This window comes from Osmerus mordax, chromosome 9 (assembly GCF_038355195.1).
Source record: "Osmerus mordax isolate fOsmMor3 chromosome 9, fOsmMor3.pri, whole genome shotgun sequence".
In the NCBI taxonomy this organism is placed as follows: Eukaryota; Metazoa; Chordata; class Actinopteri; order Osmeriformes; family Osmeridae; genus Osmerus; species Osmerus mordax.
The window spans coordinates 6,487,222-6,513,794 of record NC_090058.1 but is presented as its reverse complement, the minus strand read 5'-3'; the positions used below and the strand labels follow the sequence as shown (position 1 = coordinate 6,513,794).

The 26,573-nt window shown below is 43.0% G+C and overlaps 2 protein-coding genes across 2 annotated transcripts in view; one reads left to right on the top strand and one right to left on the bottom strand.

Moving 5' to 3' along the window:
- The window catches only part of myo6b (myosin VIb), a 36,536-nt gene extending 27,994 nt beyond the window's left edge, over positions 1-8,542 (top strand). Inside the window, exons 29-34 of the mRNA XM_067242747.1 lie at positions 163-323; positions 917-961; positions 3,274-3,377; positions 4,536-4,667; positions 6,005-6,223; positions 6,562-8,542. Coding sequence (XP_067098848.1) covers positions 163-323; positions 917-961; positions 3,274-3,377; positions 4,536-4,667; positions 6,005-6,223; positions 6,562-6,761 — 861 coding nt within the window. The 3' untranslated portion in view covers positions 6,762-8,542. The remainder of the gene's footprint in view (positions 1-162; positions 324-916; positions 962-3,273; positions 3,378-4,535; positions 4,668-6,004; positions 6,224-6,561) is intronic.
- A 1,006-nt stretch (positions 8,543-9,548) lies between these two features.
- impg1b (interphotoreceptor matrix proteoglycan 1b) lies at positions 9,549-25,020 on the bottom strand. The gene is made up of 17 exons (XM_067243283.1): positions 24,954-25,020; positions 22,041-22,262; positions 21,300-21,466; positions 21,113-21,153; positions 20,861-20,969; positions 20,049-20,198; positions 19,209-19,267; positions 18,859-19,046; positions 18,212-18,700; positions 17,367-18,058; positions 16,934-17,023; positions 12,177-12,396; positions 11,443-11,653; positions 11,000-11,185; positions 10,699-10,870; positions 9,862-9,945; positions 9,549-9,560 (listed from the first exon to the last, which is right to left on the bottom strand). Exons 1-17 carry the CDS (start codon positions 25,018-25,020, stop codon positions 9,549-9,551), a joined length of 3,159 nt encoding a protein of 1,052 aa, XP_067099384.1.
- Between the last annotated feature and the right edge of the window lie 1,553 nt (positions 25,021-26,573).

Here is a 26,573-nt window from a genome sequence, read left to right as displayed (position 1 = left end):
TCCCCTGGGTAGATTGATTGTGATGTGGCCTCGAGACCCGGACTTTCTTCTAATCTCTGAAACCAGAGTGGTGGATTTTGGTTTGAAGAGAGGTGCCCTAGAATTGGACTTTGCGGCTGTATCTATAGATTTAATAACACGTGTGTGTGTGTGTGTGTTCAGGCGGAGCTGGATATTCAGCTGGCTCTGGAGAGAGAAGAGCAGGCCCAGAGGTCAACCATGGTGGAGCAGGAGAAGAGAGACAGGGAGCTGGCCATGAGGATCGCCCAGAGTGAGGCAGAACTCATCACAGAGGAGGCCCAGCTGGACCCGAGTCTCCGCAGGTACACTACCTAATGTACAGAGCACACACACACTTACCTACACACACACACACACACATACCTACCTACCTGCACACTTACCTACACACACATACCTACCTGCACACACACTTACCTACACACACACACACTTACCTACACACACACACACATACCTACCTACCTGCACACTTACCTACACACACACACACTTACCTACACACACACACACTTACCTACCTACCTGCACACTTACCTACACACACATACCTACCTGCACACTTACCTACACACACACACACTTACCTACACACACACACACTTACCTACACACACACATACCTACCTGCACACACACTTACCTACACACACACATACCTACCTGCACACACACTTACCTACACACACACACATACCTACCAGCGCACACACACACACACATAGACATACTGTACCCACATAGACATACATATACATACACCTACAGTACGTATGCACACAGAAGTGTAAATGTCTTCTCTGGAGCAATAGTTGAACAAAGGCATTTACTGTCTTTCACAGTAACTCCAAACCATGCGTGTGTGTGTAATCTCACTGCTGTTGTTTTCTCCCAGTGATGGGTATTTCTCAGGTCTCTCTCCAACCTCGATCAGAGCCATGTAAGACAACACTAGCCCTAGCCTCCTTCTCCTCCTTCCACTCCCAGCCAAAATGACCTAACACCACCCAGTAATCACACACAGACCCTTCTGCCTGTCTTAATCTCAACCACAAATCTCTCACCAACCTAGATCCTGGATTTCACCAGCAATGCAAAAAATACCATATACAATAGACTAATTATTTCCTTGACTGACAACGTCATAAGTCGATCATCCGGTGCTGTGTGTTCCTGCGGAATGAAGCGGACAAGCGTTAAGATTAGCCTGTCTGATAATTGGTTGCACACCAAGATTGTGTGCCAAATCAAAATGGAAGAAAAATTTGAATCATTCTTTCTCCTCTCCTTTGTTTCTTCATTCGTCTTTCTCTCTCTCTCTCCCTCTCTCTATATTTCTCTGCAAAATTCCCCTCCTACATTAACAATCCCACTCTACAGGGACGTACAATAGAACTAGCTCTATTCTTAGAAACCCCCGTCTCTCATGATATCATTAGGCAGCTACCGCTTCTGATAAGACTCCAGATGTCAGGAAGTGTACTGTACCACTTAGACCTGTTTACCATGACTGGGTATCTGGGTCTCCTGGAAGACTAATGGACACCTGGAGCTGGGAGCTTCACCCAGGATGCTCCCTACTGAAGTGACTTGACTGACTTCCCATCCAGGGATACGGATAAGCAGCTTCGAGTTCACAGCTGTCACATGACTGTCAAACAGGTTGCTAATGGTGTCACCGTAAAAGTCCACTGTCACAAACTGGGGCTACATTAGAGACCTCACCCGAGCTGGGTTTTGATATTGACATGGCTCAGGGGTGGTTCATCTGGATTGATACAGTGGTTGTGTGCAAGCGTTGCGTACCGTGGAGGTATGTCACAGGAAGAGAGCCCAATCAACTGCTGTTAGAGAGGATCTCCAGTGCTAATAGACCCACACCTGGACTACACACATTGATATTGCTGTTGTTCTACCTCATACCGTTCTTGTTGACATTTGAAATATCGACTGTAGTGTGTCGTTTTTGGTGCTTGTTGTTTCCGGGTGATTGTGATGCAGGACATGTGTAGGGAGGAGAACAGTGGAAATGTCAGCTAGTCTAGCTGGGGCACAGGGGAACAGGCACCAGGTAATGAACGATTCACCTAGAAATCAATAATCAACTGGACCAATCGGCCAATCAAAAGAACGCTTAAACAGATCCAATCGGAGGTGATTGTTTGCTACGCCGTGGAGTTGAATACTGATGATTCGGCGAAAACGGAAAACGTCTTACCTAGTAGACTGTCAAAAGCGGCCGTAGCCCAGGTCAGCACTCCTCTCATCTCAGTGCAGCGGGTGCCAGGTGACATTCACGCCCTTTATCCTTTAATCCCAGTGTTGGCACACGCCATTAGCATTAAAGTGGCTCCTCAGACTCCATCCCATTTACTCTGCTGACCCTAAGGGAGCTCTGAGGGGCTGATGGGACCAGCAATCCTCCTAAGGTCTCTCAAGCTGCCACAGGTATCGCACGCATGCAGTATAATAACACAAACACACACACATAAACACACGTTGCGGCCACACACAAATACAGTGCCGTACACATATGCTCACGATCACATGATCATTATCACGTGCACACAGAAACCTACTACTCTTTAAAATTGCTGTCACAAACTCTGGCAGCTCTCCCACAGGGGGAACCTATTGGATTATCCCCAGATACACGAAGATGCCCATCCCTTTCTCCCTCCCTCTTTATCTCTTTACCTGGCCACCCAGAGCTTGACCCTGTCCCTGGAACCTGGGCAACCCAGACCTGGTGTTGCCTCCTGTAAATAGGGGAGGCAAATCCGAGCAACTTAGGTGCCTCTGAGGCACAACAGGGGGTTTGGAAATGGTGCTGACATCAGCTCTGGCCATACTGTACACAACAGCATAATGACGAGAATGAAGAAAGGTTTTCTGGTATGAATAGTCTTAGTGTACCACTACCAAGGACTAGAAGGACAACCTACTCCTCTTTTCTAGAACAGTTCTATCCAAACCACACTGTAGCTGCTGACAAATATACCCAGTGTAAAAGCAGTAGGCTCTTTTAGGGGGAATCCCATCAGGCCTACCTGGTGGTAGCCTGTTTCATCAATGTTTAGTCAAAGTTGATAACGACTTCTCTCTCTGCTGTCTTCCCGTCTCTAACCTGCCTCACATATCCCCATACCCCTGTGATTCTGTCACTGTGTGTTTATCTAGAAGGCCTGTCTGGTGCTGCTGTTTCCTAACTGACACGTTTCCCTCCATCCTCTGCTCCGTGCTGGGCCGTAGGGGGGCGCAGGTGCAGGCTACAAAGGCCGCCGCAGGCGTCAAGAAGTACGACCTCAGCAAGTGGAAGTACGCCGAGCTGCGTGACGTCATCAACACTTCCTGCGGTAAGCGTGCCGCCTCAATTCCTCCATGACCCGAGGAGCAAAAGTCAGCGTGGCGCTGCTTCGATTCAGCACCACCCGCCATCACCCCGCAGGGGTCAACGCCAGGGCCCTCGGCCTTGTTGTCAGAACTCAGGCCACCGCTCAGCACGGGACCACATTGATCCATAGCACCCCAGGGCACGCCTATCATCAGGCCTAAGGTAGCAGCTCTCACGCGGCACAGCTCAGCACGAGGCCCCATCGACTCACCCTCCCACCACATCCACCACCACACCACCAGAACAGGTCCTCTGAACCAGGCCCATGGCAGCCACGCAGCAAGCACCTCTGTGTCGATTCATGCCTCCCCTCTTTGCTCTCCATTCCACCCAGCTCCACTTTGAATAATTCAACATCTGCTTGAGTTTTCTGTAACATGGCCTCTCCGGAACAAGCAAGTTAGCACCGTTTCCGACCCAACTCTTTTCCCTGGCAGTGTCAGATGTGTATCCCCTCCCTAACCCCCACCCGATGTTCTGGGACTCAGGGTGGGGGATAGGTGGTGGGACTGCAGCTGGAAGGACCTAACTGTGGATGACAGCAGAGAAGCACAGAGCGACTGTTAGAACTCACAGCTGCTGCGCCAAATCTCAATACCGCCTGGTGCCACAACGGAAATTATAACCATCACTGAGGATGGTGAGGTGTGGTTTCCCTATCATGCTGTTTCATCACAAGCATGAGGGACTTTTGAAAAACCTTTTCATTCTGGGGGCGGCGTGTAAACAACTGAATGGACCAGCTGTCAATCAGCGAGCAGTCTGTAGAATGGCCTCAGTGATAGACATTGTCAGCGAGTGTGTTTATGCACTAGTGTGTAAAGTGGACATCTGGCTGCTCAGTCTAATTGCAGTCCTTCTTGTGGAAGTAGGCCTCAGAAGTCTTTTAAGGTGATCTTTCCAATCGCAAAGCAAATGTACCATTTACTCCATGGCGTATGCATTATTTATCATTTGCTTTATCCTTTTTAACACCAAGGATCAGTTAATTGAGTACTGCACACTTCATTTGTTTACGAGCAGACTGTGTCATTTCTGATACTGACGAACAAATGGCGGCAGGTAGGAGGGCACCACCCTGTATGATATGCGTGTACTGAGGAGCCTGATGTGCCTGTAGATATCGAGCTGCTGGCTGCATGCAGGGAGGAGTTTCACCGCAGACTGAAGGTCTACCACGCCTGGAAGTCCAAGAACAAGAAACAGAACGGAGAGTCCGAGCAGAGGGCCCCCAAGTCCATCACTGATTACGGTGAGTTCCACAAGAACGGGTTCCTCTTGGCAGGCTCTTTTTTATTTACAAAGCGACATACGGGAGGGGAGAATTTAAACCTGCAACTTCTTGACCAGTTGGCAGTTACACCAGATGGATCAGATGGATTTTCATCTATCCATCTTTGTATTTATGTTGTTGTATTTTAAACTGTAGGTTAGGACTGGACTAGTATAGTGTATATACAGTACACAGACATTGTTTCCCAGCACAGTAGTGAGTCTAAACCATAACATTTCCTGAGCTCCTCTCTCTCAAAGGCCTCCTTTTCATCTTAGGTTCTGTACCTGCCAACCACGCTCAAAGGCACGTCCACATATTTGCATTAATAGCTCCTATTTGAAGTGCAGAAATCCGATCGCCCTAGTGATCATATGCTCAAGGATTTTTCCTCACAAACAGACGGGTCACAGGTAAAAACCCGGGCTGTTTGTCTCTCCTGAGACAGATTAATGACTTGTGTGTATAAATACCCAGTCGCCACTCCCTGAAATGTAATAAGATGCTGATGTAGGCCTTGCGCCTGCCTACGTCAAATGTGTTTGTCCCAATTAGTGTCAGGGTTTGCTGCCAACCACGCCTGGTCAGGCATAGTGTTGGCAGTTGCATAGCTGTGGCTGGCTGCGTAACCAAGCATGGCGTATTCCTCTCACTAAGACACAGGACCAGGGAGGTTAGGAGAACAGTTTAGAACAGGATATGATTTATTTAGTGACTTGAAAGCTACCCCTTTTCTCTTTGTAGACCTTCATTTTCCATACTTTTTTATCCCGAGAACAAACAACGGTGTATGGTGAGGACAGTGGAGGATTTATATTTTCTCTTTCCAGTATTTTTATTTTTTTTGCTTCTTTTGATGTGAGAGGGAAGCTGTATAAGCATTTGGGTCCCATTTAGTTTGTCTTTTGTTCAGTTGCTTTGCTAATGGAAGTAGGTCTTGGCAAGTGAGCCTCTACCAGCCCATGAAACTGCTTACTTTGGTTCTTTCTTTATAGTGTTAGCTAGGTTCTTTTGCAGTTGCTTTGATGTCTCAAGTTGTTGAAATGTTATTTGTTGCCGATTTCTTCTTGTGATTCCAGACACACATTACGACATGAAAACACTCATTTGCTAAAAATGGTTTTCCAGACTAGTAATGCCATTTTTGAAAGTACTTTACAAACTACAATGACTATTCAGCAAAGCAGTCGATCTCATGCAGATCTAAACAGGAAAAAAAATGATGATATCATGCACAAAAGATAAATAACATGAACATCAAAGTAAACCTAACCTCTCCGAGTTGTAACATGAAATGTGAATGAATCCTGACACAGCCGAACAGAACCCCGCACCGCCCATGACAGACCAGCAACAGGAAATAGCCATGAACCGCCATCAGCGCTACTTCCGCATCCCATTCATCCGGCCAGCCGACCAGTACAAAGACCCCCAGAACAAGAAGAAGGGCTGGTGGTACGCCCACTTCGACGGCCCCTGGATCGCCCGGCAGATGGAGCTCCACCCTGACAAGCAGCCCGTTGTGCTGGTGGCAGGTGAGCATCAGAGCCGTCGTCCTCACCTTCTCTCTACTGTGGAAATGAGCGCTCAACACGAGCTACGTGGGTAAGGAGGTCCGTCATAGCGGTCGCTTCTGTTCTTCACCTGTCCTTGAGTGTGGGTTCAAGCTGGGTTTTGCTTGTGCTATTAGAGCTCAGAAATGTTTGTGTAGTCGATATAATAGGGTTGACCGGCTAGCTATTTTTGTTGGTTTTTACATCTGTAAGTTTTTGTGTGTGTGTGTGTGCGCGCGCCTGCCTGCCTGATGGATTGGCATGTGTCCTCACAACAGTACGTTGAACCCCAGTCTGAGCCCCTGCTCCTCTCTCCTCAGGGAAAGATGACATGGAGATGTGTGAGCTGAGCCTGGAGGAGACCGGCCTGACCAGGAAGAGAGGAGCGGAGATCCTCCCACGGCAATTTGAGGAGATCTGGGAACGCTGCGATGGGATCCAGTACCTGAGGAATGCCATCGAGAGCAAGCAGGCCCGGCCCACCTACGCCACAGCCATGCTGCAGAACCTCCTTAAGTGAAGCTGGGGAGTAGGCCCCGTCATGGGCCTACTGTAAGAGGAAAGCCTTCTGAAATCTGTCACCTCAAATTATCAGTTGAAAGGAGAATTGGCATTTATTTTTGTGTAGGGTTCCTAAATTGGAGTTGTAAAATGTGCTCAAGGTTAAATTGATCACTTAGTCCTGTGGGTGTTGTAAGTATGAAGTCAACACACTAAGGGAAGACACTCCATAACATTTGAGTGTTTTTTTTTCATTTAGGACATTTAACATGTAGTTGTTTGAGTAATTTGACTTTTTTTTATGTTGATTTGTGATGTTTCGTTTTTTATGTGTGTGTGAATATACAGGAATGTGCACTGCTATGCATTCTCTCCTTATGCAAAATGGAACTATGCTTGAATAAAATGTCCACACTGAGGCCTTAACTACGATGATGCTGAACTAAACAAACGCATATTCATATTAAAACATCACTAAGTTATTAAATAATTAATTGAACATAGTTGCAACAGTCATAACAACAATGTCAAATTGTTTTGGTTCTTTAGAAGTTGTTAAATAATCATTCTTGTTTGCATCTGAACTGGACATTTTTTCCATAGTGTAGTTTGAATAGTGGGTTGTTTAGAGGCAAAACAGAGACATGTTTATTGGTTTTGTTTATCACACCCTGAAGGATGTAACATCAGTGATGAACGTGGTCTGGGATGAAACACTCCTCTTTAAAATGTCAAAACATTGCGTCAGACTTTTACAATAGCAATACATCTTTCAAAGGTGTTTGTTTCCTTGATGGATAAAAGAGATATCTGTTTTAGTACTGTACCTTCTCTTAGACCTCATTTTGCATGTGTAGGTATGGCATTGTTGGGCTCTTATAGCTATTCCAATTGATAACTGGATACCATTCATATGATCCCTTTTCTTCTCCTCAAATATCTTCTATTCGAAATGTATTGAGAAGTGTTTGTTGATCTAAAATACTATATTTGTAATCTTTTCTAGTGTCAGAATGTTCTTTTAAATTAATAACATTTGAATAATCTCATTTATACAGTAGGCATTTGCAACATGTACTGTATGTCTTTTCTCAGAGAATAGACTAAAGCCATGCACCATGAATACAAGAAACTGCTGTTCTATCACCTTCAAACCTGCTCCTCAATATTATTAATATCAGTTTATGTCAGTCACCTCAATGTGGATGTAATATTTGAGGAGTTGCATTGTTTGATTGTCTGTACTCTTATGTACAGAGCAAGAATAATACTGACCATACCGTGTGCAACCAAATCTTGTATTCTGTTTTCTGTACTGCAACATACATGAAGGAAATAAACGCATGCTACCATACCGTATGTCAAAGTTTGGTATTGAATAATGGGCAGGTGTGTAGGTTAATGATCTGATTTCTGGCAATGAGCTAAGGTTCTTTGTTAGGGCTGTTCTAAATGGCTCAGAGAAGCTTATGATTATAGACGCTAACAAGATGGTAGAGTGGATAATGAAATAATGGATAAAAGATTTGTTAATCTGATTTTGCTGTCTGCGGATGATTGACAGCTTCTACTTGAAGCTATTGAAAGGCTAGTTCAGTGCTGGAGAAAAAAGTTTCGAAACAAAGTACAGAAAATTACATGCTCTCCGTGGGAAAAAAAATGCTTTATTTTTACTATGAAATGTAAAACTGTAAAAAAAAATCGTCCACATCCTCCAAGTGTGTTTTGGTTAGGAAAATCACTCAAAACACAAGTGATTGGTGTAAATTGTTGTATACGTTAGGACTGACTTCTTGTTCATTGCTGTAATTTTGCTAGAGTAATGTTTGTTTTTAACTATACATTAGATGTTACAATCAATTACTGGAATCTTGCTATAAACAATAGTATGATTAAAATATACAGCTTGTGTTTTTTACATTCATTCTCTTTTTGGGACACTGAACACAGGTTAGAATAACAGTGACATTAAAACAGCATAATGTTCAGTCGTCTAAGATCCAGATACCACGATGTGTATCATTTTGTAAATAAATACCTCATTGTGAGGAAGAACAATAACCTTTGCCAAGGGTGTACAGTACGTGATCCTAACCATAGATATACAGTATAAATATATGGGTATTTTAAAACATCTTAGTCCAGCATACATTGGTATTTTCACACGGTAAACTGGTATTTTTACAATTTCCTAGTCCAGAATATACAATAATATCCATTCCTAGCCAACTGCCTGTAAAATACAGCCAGTCGTGTGATGAGTTGTAACTTGCATGATCATTGGTAATTCCGGTTTAAGATGAGTCCACTGCCATGAAACGAAGTTCAAGTGATTACAAATATCCCCAAAACAATTGAAGTTTAAGATCTACAATGCCCAGCCTCTCTAAGACACTGTGTGGACGGGCAAGGAAGGTGCAATCAAAGGACTGTTACTTCAAAGCATTCATTGTCTGAAGCTCTTAACAAGCGGCGAGTTCGGTATTCATTTGGTGGTCGCCACGTCTGGAACAACAGCATAAACAGGGAAGAGAATAGTCAGTGATGTTATTAGTTGTCACACATTTAGAAATGCATTTGAAATCATAGCAATAAAATGATTAGACTCAAGGTGAGATTCAAAATGAAGGTCGACATAAACATACTGTAAATTATTGATAGAAAAGCATACTAGGTTCATATAGAATGACATTTTGTTTGTTTGAATTATTAAATGGAGGCATAGAGGAAGCTTATATGAGACTTATATCACTGTTAAGTTAATAATGGTTGGTTAAAATATACTGAATATTGTCAGATCTAGATGTCACACTGTGGTCTGTTTGAATGGAGCCAACAGGTTATTACACACATTATGATTTGGTTAAGATTTGTGGCAGTGTAGGTTTGATTTGTTCAAGTAATCATAATCATTTAAACTGAAACGTTATCTCACCTTTACATGCGTCATAAAGCTGGAAAATATTTCATATATACACAAGATAAGAATGTACTCATCCACCGCTTATCCACCTTACATAACCACATTTTTTGGTTCCTTAACATAAAATTATTTTTGCATAATTTCCTTGATTCATAATGACAAAAGAAAGAGTCAAAGAAGCAGGCTTTAGCCTCACCTCATTATGTGGTATACAGTGATGGAAGTCTACCATCTCTGAGACTAACTTGTCTGGTCTTGTTGTGTAGAGCTGTCTGGGCATCTGAAAAAGAACCAGAGAAACATAGATTCACTCGTTCACAAACTCCCGTTTTATAAGGGTTAGCTGGAGGATTTTTAATTAAGTGTCTGGCACTAATTTAATATTAGGGGGAAAACATAATTGAGTGTGAAGTTTAAGGCATTGGATTTGGCTGCAAAAAAAGATGAGTAAAAATGAGAGAATTAGTAGAATTAGAGAGCTTGTTTCTACTGTAGCTACAGAACTGGATGTGAACTCATAAGGATCTCTCAAGCATGACTTGAGAGTCCATTGAGTATCCTTTTGGCGTAGCACCAAGTGTAGGTTGGATTTTAATGTCTGACAGAACATTAAAACATTAATGGTTATACAGTAGTTAAACCGACAGGGATGAGTGAAGGATGTCAAACCCAAACAGATTAGATCATCCCAAAGAAAGTCACATTTTGGTTATGCTGATGGGAGTGGAAAATCAGTTTATGGAATCACCTGAAAAGCAGATAAGACACTTAGTCCCAGTGAAGGATGCATGGTTATCTCACTCAACTCATGGGTACCTCATGGGTACCTTATCAAAAAAGGATACTCAGGCATGGGTTCAGTGTATGAGTTCAAACTGAGTCTGTACCTATTAGTATAACAGAGCATGTCTAACCATGATTCAAAACTATCCTTTGAGACAATTATTGTAAGTATAGAATTAGTGAGTTAGTTGATCACTTTGAGGTTTTAGATTAGTAATTTAGAAGTAGCCAATTTTGATGCACCAATTACCTCAATACTGAGATGTAAATTTTCAATTGAGGGAAAACTGCTTTGATCTGATGGCTGGGAGGAACTCGATGCACACTCTAAGGTGGATACTTGAGTCAAGACACCATCGTCATTCTCAAACACAGGGTTCACTCTCAATGTGTTCTCAAATGCATAGGGAGCAAGAGTGTGCCTGTGATGAAAAGGAGAAAGTGGTTGCAGACACCAGGGTTTCAAAACATCGCCTCGTTAAGCCAAATGGACCAAAGCTTGACAGTGCGGAAAACATAAAAGAAGGGGTCCAAAAAAAACGTATGCTTACACCAAAGTCACAGTCTTTCGGGTCTGTATGCATTTCTTGTTAATGAATATCAAGATTCCTATGATGGCAGAAACGAGGGTGAGGCTTCCCACAAGGCAGCCTACGATGAGGGAAGGGTCTAGCGGCATGGACACGAGCTCGTTGCAGCGCTCGCCGTGATAGTGCCAGTATTTACCCACGGGGCATCTGAAACAGTCAAGAGGAAACAGGTTAGACTCCCACTCCCGTCCGTCAGTGGCTTTTTAATTCCATACAAAGCACAATTTTAGTATACTGTATACATATCTTAAAATGAAGTTTATGTTCGGTTTCCGAATATACTGATAACATAGCAGGGCAGGAATTGAACCACGTTTTCCATAAACGTACAGCCCTGAGCTACAGGACTGTATCTTTGTATCTCTGTTGTGTGTGGTTGTTCTGAAGGTCAGTTTGTTGTGTACCTGCAGGTGGCTCCATGGCCCTGAATGATCTCACATAGACCTTCATTGAAGCAGTATCCAGGCTCCATCTCACAGATGCTCTGGCAGGGTAGGCCGTCCACGGTACTGTAGCCTGGGTCACACAGACACTCCGCCTCCATTGTCCAGCTGTTTACCACACACCGTGAGAATTCGTTACACGCTAAGAACTTACAGGGATCTCCTTGGTCAGCTGGGTGGAGAGAGTGTGAGAAAGAGGATAGGAGACTCTTTAGCGTGCATTGCATTCCAAAGACATTCACCTGTCTCTGTTCTGTCCTCAGGCATTTTCCTCACACACCGACAAGCAGCTAGAGGACATTTTGATTGATGTTGATGAAGATGGCTGCGTTCAATAAAGTAGGTTAATGAGGTCGTGGAAAGAGATGTGCTTATCAGGAGATGTACAGTCCCAGTCCTGATCTCAATGATATTGGCTCAACACCAGTGAACAGCTGAGGGCATTGTCAGTATGCTGCCGTGGTAGGCACTATACCCACTTCCTGAATAGTTTAAGTTGGCATGCTGGTCAATAACAATTGCTCTGTGTGACACTTTTGCTATATTAAAGCCTTTTATGGTAATTACAAAGCTTTTACATGCAGACAGTGATATGCAGTGCACTGTATACAATAGTAATGCACTTCTTACATCTCTAATACTAGGTAAACTGTTATTGCAACAGTAGAAGAGCCATTTTAGAATTAGTTTCTTACCAGGTTCTATATCCAGGGAGCGGCTGTCAATCTCAATGTCCAGGCGTTTAGATGCAGCATTGCAGAAGTCTTCAAGCACACAGTGCACGGCTTGTGTAACATTGTATGGAACTGCTTTGTCTAGTTTCATCTTGCTATTCACCACAACACTCCCATTCCTGAAGTTGAGGATTTCCAATTGCTTAAATCCTGTTAAGTTTGACTGCAGGTATGGAAGAAGCTGTAAACAAGGGGAGAAAGATCAAATTAGTATGTAAATTTCACCAATAAATGGATTCAGTGCTATCCTTTCATCCTTTTATCTGATAATGCTCTCCTTATGATATACTTGTATTTCATGGAGAAATGATTGAGCTTGTGTTATTATCTGCTAAATGTGTAGTTCTTTATTATGACAGGACTAGTAAAAATGTTAACTGAGAATGGTAAATGCCTTGGTGACCTTCAAGACAGACAAGTGTTCACCAATATGGTTTAAATTAATGTCTTGAAACCCTCCAACATTTTGATGGAGTATGTGACTTCATCTTGACCATAGGAGGATGATGAATACAAGGCTGTCATTGTAAATAAGAATTTGCTCTAAATGACTTGCCTGGTTGAATAAAGGCTAAATAAAAACAATTAAATCAAATAATAAATTAAATGTTAATTCAAAAGTAATCTATCAGATTTCACCCTGAAAAAAATTAAGTATATTTGATTAATTATTTGTTTAAATGTTTCCTCCTAGGACCAAGATTGTGAGAAAGCCTCATCTCACATGTACTGGATCACAATCCCTAGAAGGAGTATTTACAATCTGCTACGTTAGCAATCGAAGTGAGGTTGTCATTGAACTGCCTATTAGTCAATAACAGTGCTGTCTGCATCATTGAATGTGGTGTAAAACGTGTTGTTAGTAAGCATTCATTTCAATAAAATCGGCGGCACAGTAAACATTTGATTGAAGTCAATGGAAGACCAAACTGATGTTCAGACCTTTACAATGACCTCCAAAGCTGAGTGAACCCTACTAGTAGAACACAACTTCATCCTAAAAACAACAAGGCCAGAGCAAAAAACTACAGATCAGCCAGGTCAAGTTCAATTCACTGCAACTTTCTGCTCAACTCAAATCTTAATTAGATTGTATCTCAAGTCTGGATCATTTAACAGGCAGATCAGGATAGGTAGATTCCCAAAGGAGCATGAATGTTAGGTAGACCAACCTTTTAAGCAGTGCCACAACAAGCATCATGACATCCCTTCTCTGCCAGTACTTACACCATCAAATTTGAAAAGCTTTTAGACGTAATGGACCTTGTGAAAACCATATTCATACATCAATGGGTTTTCAGTAATAACTGCTCTCATTCTGCACCTGGGTTTACAGAGTAATATACGAGGCAGCAGGAAGGCGCTACTGTGAGGGGAGATTATGCTGCCTTAGTTCAGCCGTTTCAGGCCTGTATACCCAAAGATAAGAGGCATTAAGGGGCTCTCCTCTGATCTGGTTACTCCACTTATCACTGGCAGGCAACGAGAGCCAGCTCGCTATGGCTTCGATACACCTTCAGTCACACGCGCTAACAGAGAAAGCGAGAGAGTGAAAGACAGCGAGAGAGAAAGAGAGAGGGAGAGAGAGAGAGATCCATGCTCTATACTGTAGTACGGCCACAATAAAGGGCAAATGAATGGCTTTGACATTCAGTGTTTGTTAAACATTTGTCATGTCCAACATGTTAGCCACCATCTCCTAACAAACAGCTATGCACAGACTGGGTCAGAATGTCAGCATATTTTACTTTGGTATATTCCTCATTGTTCTCAACTGTAGTATGCAAGGGAATTGAAAGCAATCTTGCTCACATCAGACAACAGAAATATATTTCTACTGAGTGCATTCAGTTGGATGAAGAAACCTAAATTATAATGTTGCAGTTTATGACAAACTCATACTTGTCCCAAGGTTACACTTGTATCTACTGGTTATTGTTTGTTAGTCCTGGTGGAATCACCCTATCACATTCTCAGTTATTGAATATGTTTATTCAAACATATGTTTATTCAACAATACTGTATGTTGTCTTTTAGTCTCCATTTCCAAAGTTACTTGGTTGCTACACACACCAGTAGGTACAGGAGTAAAGGGGGAGTATGCCAAAGCAAAATCAGGAGACTCACTGTACATGCACATTTCTAGCCTAACCTAGAATCACAAAGGGAGGTGAACGAGTTTTTTTTAAATTAAGTTTAAATTACACGTTTTTAATTACATATATTGTACATTTAAATGGGCTACATGCATTAACTAAAGTAAATTGTAGACTGTAATTTGTGTTGTTTGTCCTGAAGATCTATGTAAAGCCCATTTAAAAGACAACTCTAACACTGGTTGTACAAAACATGTACTGTGAATACTTACCAGTGCCAACTTCTGACCACATTAGTGTTGAACATTGAAACTAGACACACGGGTTAATAAGGAACGTTATAGACCTCTGGTTTGGGCAACCACTAAAGATTGGAGATGGAGTATGTATTTTAAGATTGAATCAAATTATTGAATCAGATATTTTGTCATCAAATTATTAAGACACATAAGATTTTTCTGTTCTTATTTCAGTTCTTAATTTTTCTTATTTCTTCAAATTATTTAGTCTGAAACATACTGTATATTAAATGCAGCAGGGTTCATCTAGTTTGTAAGGGAAGACATTGGAATATTTTTCATGCATTAATGCATAACTTGAAATTACACAGTTTGAACAATGGTATTCCTAACGTGTCATATATGGAAAGTGATTAAAATGTTGAATATATCTAAATTGCTTAGAAAGTGACAGTTATCAACTGAAGTTTTTTATTCCATTAAATTAATTGTAATTAAACAATTCTCTTGTTGGAATATTGAATCATTTTGTTGTGGTAACCAGAAGACTTTTCCCACAATCTTCACTATTATTGCAAGACTATCTGCTTATTCCAAAGAGCAGGCAATCCCATTTGGTTATGTCTTCTCAGTTTAAGGCTGAGAATGTTACATAACACAGTGCATAAGTCATTTCTTAGGAACCCTAAATACTATAAAATGTCCACTTTCAACTATTTGATTTGGAACTAATCAATATGACAGGATATAAGGAATGATTTTTCATTGCTGTTTCTTAATAGGGGCAGGCATTGCAACAAGTCAAAATCCTTGTAACCTTGACAACAGTGTTTGGTAAAAAATATTTTTTCTATGAATAGCATCAAAGATTTTTGTTTGGATTTAAATAATAATGTATGGCACATGATGGACCAGAGCAGGTGTAGTGTGTGGACCTGCTATATCTATTAATTACAACCTGTTGGATAAATACATTTCCTGTAAGTCCTCCGTCAAGTATTGTAACCAGCTGCATGACTCTTTAAGCAGTAAGCCTAAACTCATCCTGCAAAGACGTGCCTGAGGCCTCATACACGCATGTTTGTGCGCACGCAAAACACATTCAATTGACTGATATTGGACTAAGCTGATTGGGACCACTAATTATGCTCTTTTAGAACTTGTCCGGTGCCTGCACTAACCAGAATTACCTAAAGCCTCTTAGCCAGTCTCAAAGCCCAGAGCCACACCGTACAGAGACCACAGCAACACTGGATCCCATGATGCAGACCACCCTGGACTATGCACATGCGCTGAGCCATGTTCAAACGAAAGGGTGTTTAGCAAAGCTCACATCCGTCAACACAACTAAAGACTGCATGTTTCCGACTTCAGTAGTATCAGGGCTGTCGTAAGCCTCTTTTTTATTTCATCACAGCATCAGAACTATTCATTTGTACATTCAGTTTCTCAGTCTCAGTTATTGAACTATCATCAGTGATTATAATACACAAACACAGGAACCCAACTTATTAAAAAATATTCTAATGAGGTTTTTCAGTAATTGAATCAATCAGCATAGCTTAACTTTACTGCACTGCAACTTTCATAAAAATGCACTAAAGTAAGCTAAAGCAAGCCATATGCACAAATGTCAGAATTGATTACATATTTTATGATACACATGTTTCTGTGAATATAAAACACCTGGCAATACATCTATCATCCATAACTCAATAATAAAATGTCCCCAAACTCTAACCAATGCAGCAACTATTTGACTTGCTCTGTGGTCTCAGAAAACCTGTTGATGAGAATTAAGTTGATATCTTATTTCCGATCAAGTTAACATGAATGAAAAATGATTCATGGGTTTAACGTCCCAGCTTACACCCAACACATCAAGTTGTACGAGTTAGTCACCAAGTTTGACCAATATCTATAGGGACTTGACAGGCCTAAAAATTCAATAAACATTTCAAGACATACTGTGACTATCAAACTAACCAAACTGAGTCCCTGAGAAACCAAATCTTGACCAGTGTGCACAACATTTAAGGCAAAACACGCAACACTCATAGACAAAACATACAAGGAAGATGAAATCAGTTCAAATGAATGGTTCATCTCTGGACAACCAACTGACTAAACAAAAAGTGCATTTCAGAAACTGCAGGTACAGAACGGTTGGCATTTGTTAGACAAAGTTGGCTATAGAGATTTGAACCGTTGGTTAATGCTAGTTGGCAATTATTGAATGAAGAAAATGTTGAATTGTGAGAAGAAGACTAACTTCTAGGTCAATTTCCAAGATGTTAGCACCTACAGCAAGAACTGTTAGACAAGAAAAGGTTTGTGCTCTCTCTGAGGCACGACAGATATAGTTCCAATATGGAAATAATACCGGTATCGAAGCTAACGTCCTCTGAGTCTTAGTCCTAGACTTACTGGAAGCTCCAAGATTTGGCGAGTCTCTGGGCTCAGAGAATTGTGTCTAAGTAAAACAAAAATATTTAAATCTTTATCAGACCATGTGAAAATAAAAGCAACAAAAGTTACCAATATGATGCAGGATTGTAAAAATATCTTATGTTTAAGGAGAATAAGACATCTGCAGCAAGAACACAGCTAAGTGAGGATAAGGCTCACAGTGCATCCTCAACTGTGTACAGTGAAGAGCCAAAAAAGTAAAAACTATTCATTTCAGACCAAAATCGCTTCTTGTACAACATTAGCTTATCAAGTGGTCTTGACACCCCATCTTGGAGCTAAGAATACAAGCATGAGAGAAAGGCATGCATCAAGATGACATCAAGCACAAAAGCATGTTTACCTACCAGCTCGAGAAACGTATTCTCCAATGATCTGTATTCAGGGGAGCTCTTGTTGAACAGGTCATCAGAAAACATCATGTTAGTGACCCTCAAGCTAAAGAACACCACTAACTCTTTGCTCTTTTCCACACTGGTCATCAGGGGGGTGCTCATGTGTCTGAAGGCAGGAGGGGCAGTGGACTCAGAAGGCTCTTCGTCCTCTGGGAACCCACTCCCGCTGTCTTCCTCCAGTGTATTCGTGGCCTCCGTGCCATCCTGCTCACTCGGCTCCACATCCTCCTGCAGGTCCGACTCATCCCTGGGCACCTCCACGGTGGCGGGGGTCACCGCTCTCTCCCAGGCCTCATCTCCATCTCCATGGGGGGCTGATCCAGGTTCAGGGGCTTCAGGAATGAAGAGGGCATCATCTGTCACCTCCATGGAATCCATTGGTTCTTTCTCTTCCGCCGCCTGGGTGAGGTCATCTTCAGGGGGTGGGATTGGGCCAGCTGACAGGAGCTCTGTAACCAGGGGCAGGACCCATTCGGGTTGGGTTGGGTCTTCCTCCACTGGTGCAGGGATTTCTGTTAAATCAACCTCTTCAGGTTCTTCTTCTATAGATGCCGTTGGAGGAACAACTTGATCTTTGTGATCTTCATCATCTTGTAGCTCCTCCATGTTGTCCTCTGAAGCCACCTCAGGGCCTTTTAGTGGTCCTTAAAAAAATAAGTAGAATTTCAGATTATATTCACCTCAACTGTTTTACATGTATAGAACCAGGGTTTACTACCCCATCTCAGTCACAAAATACACAAATACATCAACTCTCTCCAATCAAGATGGCCGCTTACGTGTCCTCATACTCTTACCTTCGTCCACCTCAGCCTCAGGTGTCACAGGGGATGCAGTCTCCTCCTCCACAGACACTGTGTTTGGTTCAGTGGAGGGCTGCTCTGTAAGGGCTGCCAGCGTGGTGACAGGTGGCATGACCACAATGACTTCCAGTGGAGAAGCCACCTCCTCAGATGCCTCCATGGATGAAGGCTCCTCCTCCAGGACTCCCTCCACAGTGAGCTCCTGTATGGGGGGAACTGGGAGCGCCTCCACAGCAGGTGAGCCAGTAACCTCCTCCATGGGCTCCTCGGGAAAGAAAGGCAAGTAGGTGTAGGTATGTGGTCTGACCGTGAAAGCCTCCAGAGAGTTGTCCTCCATCGCTGCCACCGTGGGGAAGAAACCCCCAGCTGGCCCCACACCCTCCTCCAGGGAAGGCTCGGTCTCCGCTGGCAATCCAAAACCTTCTGAGACAAGGGTCTCTAAGGGTGTCACACCTAAGACTTCCACTGGAGAAATGGTGTCATCTAAAAACGAAGAGAAAAGGGGTTGAAAAATGAGATGATGTTGATTATTTAGGACCATCTATCCCCTTCAGTATTAACTGTCATTCATACTCAAATAGTGCTGCTTCTTGTGTCAGTGACAGGGCACAGGGGTCTGTTACTTATTTAGTTACTCATACCTAGCTCAAAATTTAGTGAATGGATGTCCACAAGCAGTGATGTCTCTTCACTCAAAGCCTTGGCAACCATGTCCTTCAGTAGAGATCCATCTGTCCCTGTGCCTGGTTCAAGAGCACCCATGGCTTCATCGCCATTGTCTGAGTCCCCATCAAACACCACGGCATAGCGGATAGTCACATCTTCGGATCTGAACAACAGGGTGAAGGTCATATTACAACAATGTGTATCTCCTTCCAGCATCTTACATCTATGTAATGAGTTGCAAAGAGGGCATATATAATAGGGCATGTTCAATAGAAGGACCTATTTAGCATCGAAAGTAGCACAGCACTCTGTTCACATCACCCACCGAAATCCTAGTACTCGGATCTCTTTAAATCCTGGCAGTTTGTCAAAAACATGAAGCATCTGTGGAGAAGAAGAGAGTGTAAGTTACCTTCAGGTAATGCATCTATCGCCATTCTTCCAGAACGGCTCCTGATGCGATGTTCACTCTCAAACAAAACAACATCACAGGAATGTGAGAGATATCCACCGAACAGAAACACTAAAAGAATAAGAATATTCACAAGAATACCTTACAGCAGAATCATTTACATGCCCTGTGCTCTTTGATATTTTAAATTTGTTCTACACACAGCAGGCTTTTTTTTACAAAAATCATGTATTAGGTTTACTGTACATGCTCTCCACATGCAGTGTCTATTCAGTCTTTAGATGTTGTCCAATACTTGGATTTCCTCTTGCTTGGACCCTTATCAGAAGATTCTTTGAACATCAAGCTGATTGGGGATGTCAGGTATGCAAGACCAAGAGAAGGCCGTCATTGTGGTAGATATTCTTTGGGCCGGTCAAATAAATTCCTCATTCTTTAGATCTGGACTAATTAGCGCTATTCACTCCTCACGTTTCTCTAAATGCAATATTGGCATTAGCATGGAATACTATGTTAATTCAGAGAACCATTGGCTCACCCACACAATGGAACTACAGTTACAAAATTGTACCACGGCAAGCATTTCTTTAGGTAAAACCTCAGGATTATAATAACCTTTCACACAAACATACAGTAGCCTTTAAGAGTCAGATCTGTAAAGCCACAGGACCATCGTGCTAATCAGGTTACACGATCTATAGATTTCCACTTTTCTTTGACATTCAACATAATTTCCCCTACGGCAGACCTTACCTTATCCTGCAGTTCTTGTGTGATGTCATGGTACTGGGGGGTTTCCGGGTCACTTAGTAGCTCACTGTAACCAGGGTCCACAATGGTGATGCTGAATTCCACCACCTGCTCCAGAAGCTCTTCAGAACCCACGTTGGGACTGTCCGATGACTGGTGAACCCAACAGTAGCCATGCAGTTGTCAATGGCAGTGTGAGGCAACACTGCTCCTTTGGAATGGATAATGCTGGTCCTAGTACAGCCAGCAGAGACTGTGTCAATTTCAACCTACCTCTGCAAATTCAATTGGAATCTTCAGCAGGGAAGATGTCCTTGAGCCTGAAAGAAAGATGCATAGTAAGCATTTTTATGTATAATTTATTCATTTCATTTTCATAGGAATTTTGATAAAAGGGGGCACTTACATTTCTCTCCTTCAGGCCTTCCCGGCTCAGCTGTTCCATCACTGGAAAGCAAAATGTATTATTCTGATTGATGTGTTTCAACAATGTAGTCACGATACATTGACTATACTTCCATAATTTCCTGGCCCTGAACAAGAATCTTAGCACAACACCAGAGATACGGTAAAAAGGTGAAATCCAAGTATTCTGGACAGTAATCCACTCAATACACAGTCATGAGAACAATACATGAAATAAGGCCATCAAAAGTACAGTAGTGGATGCATCTGTGTTGAGACGAGCGGGGTATGAGTTGTGTGTTCCATATAACACCTGGCCTGGTCTTGGAGGCGTCGGATGTTGAGAGAATATCTGCAGTAGATGAGCATGTCTCTCCACACAGTGTCCTGTCATCACATCCTCATCTTACACTTCTCAGAGCTCTTAGTTTCTCTGAGTGCTTCTCAACAGATGTTTGGGATTGGCTTGTGTACAGTATTAGCCTCCGGAGGAAGCGACTGTTGGCAGTCCTTCTGACTCTTTGTAGTTGACACAAAAATACCAGCGGGGTGTGAAACTCTCATTTCCCTTATCTGCTCACATCTAATTATCACACGTATCTGGCTTTTATCAAACTTTTTTCGACACATTATAAAGAGGAATTATAATTTTCTGTACCTACCTTTCACGTTCAGCTTGCTCCTGTGCAGCTGCCTGCACTCTCTAAAATAAACACACCACACATATGCATGGTTATTACAACCTTGTTATTGTGTCGTAACACCTTTTACAAGACGCATTCCGGAACCACAAATTAAGTCTTAAGTCTAAGGGTCAGAAGTAAAGCTATGTGATGCTTAGAGACCCACTCTGGCCACCATGTCCAGGTGTTCCTGGGTGCTGCTGAAGTTGCGCGCCAGGTCATCCAGACAGAGGGAGCCATGTTGGCAGGCGTGGACCCAGTGTTTGTACTCCTCCGAGCTGGGAAGCCTGTCCAGAAAGACACGGAACGCCTCCCATACCGCCTCCTGACAAACTAAACACACAGACAGACCACCAAGCTCCTTAAAAACCTAAAACAACCCTCTGGAAGCCCAACTCCTGAATATTGGTCATTCATTTATCCCATGTGCTTTTCTTAGATTCACCACAGTAGTACCTTCCATCATCACTGCAGTATGTCTCTGTGTTAAGTACATCAAATTAGAATTTTCAGAAATTGATTTTTATGAGAGGATTAAGATACAATTCTGTTTCTGAAAACAGTCACTGGAAACTTCAAAGCAAGCAATTATTATACTTATTAGTGTAACTACTTAAATCTGGAGACAACGATATCTTTACTCAGTGCTGACACAATGTTTTTGAAAGGGCTTATTCTGTCTCAGCTCATTTGGACAATGAATACACTAAGCTCTTATCAGAGGAAAACACTGGTAAGGTGTCAAGAGTGATCTCAACCTTCAACCACCTCCAAACCATATTCTTTGTTTTTACTTCAATACTATATGTCATTCTTCAGTCATGTTCTTTAACAAACAATAGTAGAAATATTGCTAAGTGACTGGTGAGTCAGTCACTGCATTGCAAGATAATCTAACAACACTTACTTCTGAGTTTGTAGTAAGCTCGATGGCTGGTGATGACCTCTTTCATACTCTCCTGAGGGCAGACTTTGACCCCAGTGGTGAAGAAGGTTGACCTTTTCGTCCGATGCCTGGCCAGGTCTTCTATCGTCTTGACATTGGTAGTCTGCTTAATTTGTCTGGATGCCTCCAAGAAGTGCCTGTACTTGACATCCCTGATGTCTGAGAAATCTGGGCCTTCTAGGTCTACAACAGGAAAGCAAAAACATTTTGTCTTATGAACAACTTTTTTGTTTGTTTTTTTCATGCATGGTGTGCTTAACAATCTATTAAGCAACAGGTTAATTTTACTAAAGAATCCCAGACCAAGTATATAGCAGCACAGCAAAACATTGCAAAAGTGAGAACCCAAAAATGAATCTTTAACTTCATGAACAATGACTTCTTCACAGTGATCAGTCAGCAAAATCGACCATAGCCAGTATGCATTTTTCCTCTGAGCTACCTTTCTCTGCCTCAGCCATATCTCTGGTGCTAGCCTGATCTGACACAAAGAGTGTTTAAAATTCCAGGTACTAAAACTGTCAAGGCTGTTACCTAATGGCAGAAGTCAAGTCCCAGTGTTCTAGAGGAGAAACTGGCCTTCATTGTCAGAGGTTAAAAATAGATAGAGGTGTGGCCTTGAGAAGATTAATCTCTGACATTAAGGATATTTAAAGACTTTTTGGGGGCTAGGCACTGCACAGAGGATCTTCAGACCAGCAGTTCAGGCTGGCCACGTCTTCTCAGAAGTGAGAGAGTAATTTTTTTGTGAAATTAAGACAAGTAACCTCCTGATCAGTTGACAGATAATTATCTAGAAATATTTCTGACTAAAATACTTAAGTAGCTAATGGAATTGATTGTGTTATTGTAAAGTCAATCCAGCCCCCACTGACACTCATTCCGATGTAGCTGACTTCACTTTTACTGTTTAGTTGACAAATTCACAATTTCAAAGTCTCAGCCTTCGCTGTAAGATAGTGTCATGAGGTTAAGCAAGTAATTTAAGCCTGTGAATGCTGTCACTCATTCAGTATGAAACCAGATGGCTAACTTCAGAGACATTTTAAGCTGGAGTGTCACCAAGCTAGAAAAAAAGACCAGTAACCTACATCCCTTAACCCAGGGTCAGGAAGTGGAAAGACAAGGAATGAGTGTTAGGGATGTAAATGTTGACGCTTTAGAGTGGAAGTCTCTCAAAGTGAAAGTTTTCAGTTTGGTGTTTTAACGATAACCATGCGATTGACCATTTGTCCCATCTAGACCCCTGAAGATCTATGGTGGGTGGACAGATCTTCCTAAACTGGCCCAGTGGTCAGCCTCTCTGAGGTGACTGTGCTGACACTGACTGCTCATGTACTGCACAACAGTGACCTCTATCAATCCAATGACCAGAGGAAAGCATATCCTTCTTGGACAACAAATGAGACTAACAGGAGTCAAGGTTCAAGAAAGTCAAGAACCAGTTTGTGCCTCGAGTCATGATCTGAATAGTGTCCCACTGGTGGCTTTTTCTGTTTGCTTTAGGACTGACTGGTACTGTATCTCATACATCCGTAAACTGTAACAAGACATACTTACTGTACATTTCACACTCATGGATCACACAGCCTGGTCAAGAAAGAAGCAGTGAATAACTTGATAGGAACAAGCTCACAATAAAACATTTAGTTTTTCTTCCTATTGAGGTAATTTCTGTAATAAAGATCAATAGTGTTTCCGGAATGGCCCATTTAGCTCATTACAAAGAATGAAAGTGCCAGGAATGGGACCAGAGTGGATGATGCAATGTTTATGCTGCCATGCATGTACATTCAGTTTCCATCTCATAGCATCAAAATCACTCTCCCCTCCCCCCCAGCCACCATTCAAACACTCCTTTGAACCCTTCACCATATCAGAGCAATGATTTCCAGAACAGTGGGTTATGTGTATTGATAATTAACTGAGTATTTAGGAACTGCAATGCTATTATACTTCCCAGTTATAAAACATATTAAAAACCAAAGGAGACAGATTGAGAAATTGGTCTCAGTAATTCCATGGCCCCAGCCTCAGCCTTGGCCTCAGCCCCGGCCTCGGCCCCAACGCTGGGTTGCACATGGCCAGACATGGGGGCCTGAAGCAAGGGTAACTGGTCTCTAGTACAGAGCACAACAGCAAGGGCCTCACAGCAGAGTTACAAGCCAGAAAAGATTAGCGTCCTGCGCTACCGATTACAGAATGCTCTTTTGTTTTCTACTGTGGTAATGAACTCACAACTCAGCAGCCATCACAACCAGAACTGAACACAGCCCAATATTCTACAGAGCTGTGCTGCAGAGCTGTGGACCAAATCAAGGAACAAAATAAATCAATCCAAAACTGTATCTAGGTATTGTCTAGCTCAAATCACATAAGAAAATACATGACTGTGATCCACACTAACACAGTGTCACATTGAAATGTGCTTATTGAAGTGTCCCGGTAAGTAGAAGACAATTACACTCCATTCAACATCAACAGTTGTGATTAACGTCTACTCTCTGGACAGGAGCATCTGCTGTCAATACAGCTGTCGAAGTGAATGTATGTTGCCTTTATGCACCAAACAAGTCCCAACATTTTTCACAAATGTTCAGTTCCTACTCTACTTTGTGAGACATCATAATGATGACGATGACGATCAAAAAGTTGGGCTCAGTGAACAACTCAGAATTGTCAGAATCAGCATAGTGTGTTCTGAGAGTGTTTCTTCTCGTCTAACTGAACTTACATCTACTCAAGCATGTAGCAGTGTCTCTCTCCATACTGACACAGCAAAGCACATCTTAATGCAAGGACAGGAAGCAAGCAAACAACACAGGCAGACAGCAAATAGTATTCCAGGTCCCCCGGAGTAGGGACTGGGCTTACCTCTGATTCGATTGGCTTGAAGTGTAAACAGAAACAGGGTGAGGAACAGCCCCGCTCTCAGTAGCATGATGGAGCTGTTCAAGGCTTCATTTGTGCAGAGACAGAGAGAGAAAAAAACGTCATGAAGTCCAGGATCCACCACCAATGAGCTCCAGTCCAAGAGAAGAAGGATAGAGAAGTGTCACAGTTCCCAGCTTCCAGCCACAGAGAGCCAAAAAGGGGGAGTGTGCTCCTCCGCAGGGTCTGTGTCTGCTACAGGTCAGGACTCCTGGTAGAGCGACTCAGTCTCTTATTGGAGGATTCCTGCAGACCTGGATGGATGGATGAGAGAGGTGGGGTGGTGTGTGGATAGGTCGGTCTCCCTCCACGGTCAGAGTGACAACAGTGACGAGGTTAAAAAAGCAGGTTCTGTTTCGGGAATAATCTGTTTACCTTGGGCTCGATCATGGTAATCCCTCCTCAGCCACGTGGTGGCCCGGCCTCATCCTGTTAGCAGCCTTCTGGACTCACATCTGTTGGCGGGGGCTTCGATCCGGCGGCCCCACTGACAGCCACTGGCCTGCCTCGAGTCTCCCGAAATCCCCCAACGATCCTCTGAAACCCCGGTACTCAGTGGATCCCTCCCTCTCTCTCTCTCTTCCTCCCGGAGTGAGCCTCTAACCCCAGCCCTCCCAGTGCACCCTCATCCTGGTCCAGGCTTGCACCAGATCCTGCCACACCTCCCCCAGTGCCAAGATCACGGGCTGCCAAGCTGTTGGAGCAATGCGCTTTATCCCTGCTCTGAGAGAGTAGCGGAGCGAGGTTCGGGAGTCTCCGCCGCTGGGTAGGGTAGCCTCAAGACCCACACAGCAGCTAGACTCTTTATTGGTGGGGTGTTTTATTGAACTCTGAAATACTTTGACCAGTTTCACTTTTGTTAAGTAGTTTATTCAAAAAATTGCCATGTTGAAATACGGTGATGTGAAACCTGTGTGTCTTCAGAGCTGCACTGCCCACCCCCCTCTACCACTACCACCACAACCCTGCGCTTCATGTGTCGGCATAGGGGGGTGGTTGGAAGTGGGGGGGGGGGGGGGGAGATTCCTACAGTTGTCAGAGAATTGCTTTGCTCCTGTGTTGCTCGACTGCCTCCTTTGTGAGTGTGTTATGATGGATAAAACGGATGAAGTGCTGTCTCCTTGCCAGGCCCCCCTCCCCCCCTCCCCCCCCCCCCCCTCCCTCCCTCCCCCGATCCCCCCCTGATTTGTTGGCTGCACAGGGTCAATTCCGTTAGATTCCACTCAGACCCATGATGCGGACAGGAGACACATTCTTTCTCCCTATCCTGGCTTTCCCCAGCAAACTATTCGAAAGTTTCATCTGTCAGTCCTTTCCTCTGGCAGTCTAGGCTAAATTGACAGCCCATCGAGACCCCAAATGAGGTGTTTCGTGAGACAAAGTGCCTCCCCTCTCACAGTCTATTTTGATGGCCCTAGTGCTATCTGCCCCACTGCTGAGATCGCTCCTTCCTGCCTCACTAGCCTGAGAAGAGGATTACCAGCTCTGGTCTCTTGTTAACATTTTACTGAAGTAAGCCTCTGTCCTCAGGACCAAATCCTTCAAGGGTTTCCAGTCAGCGGA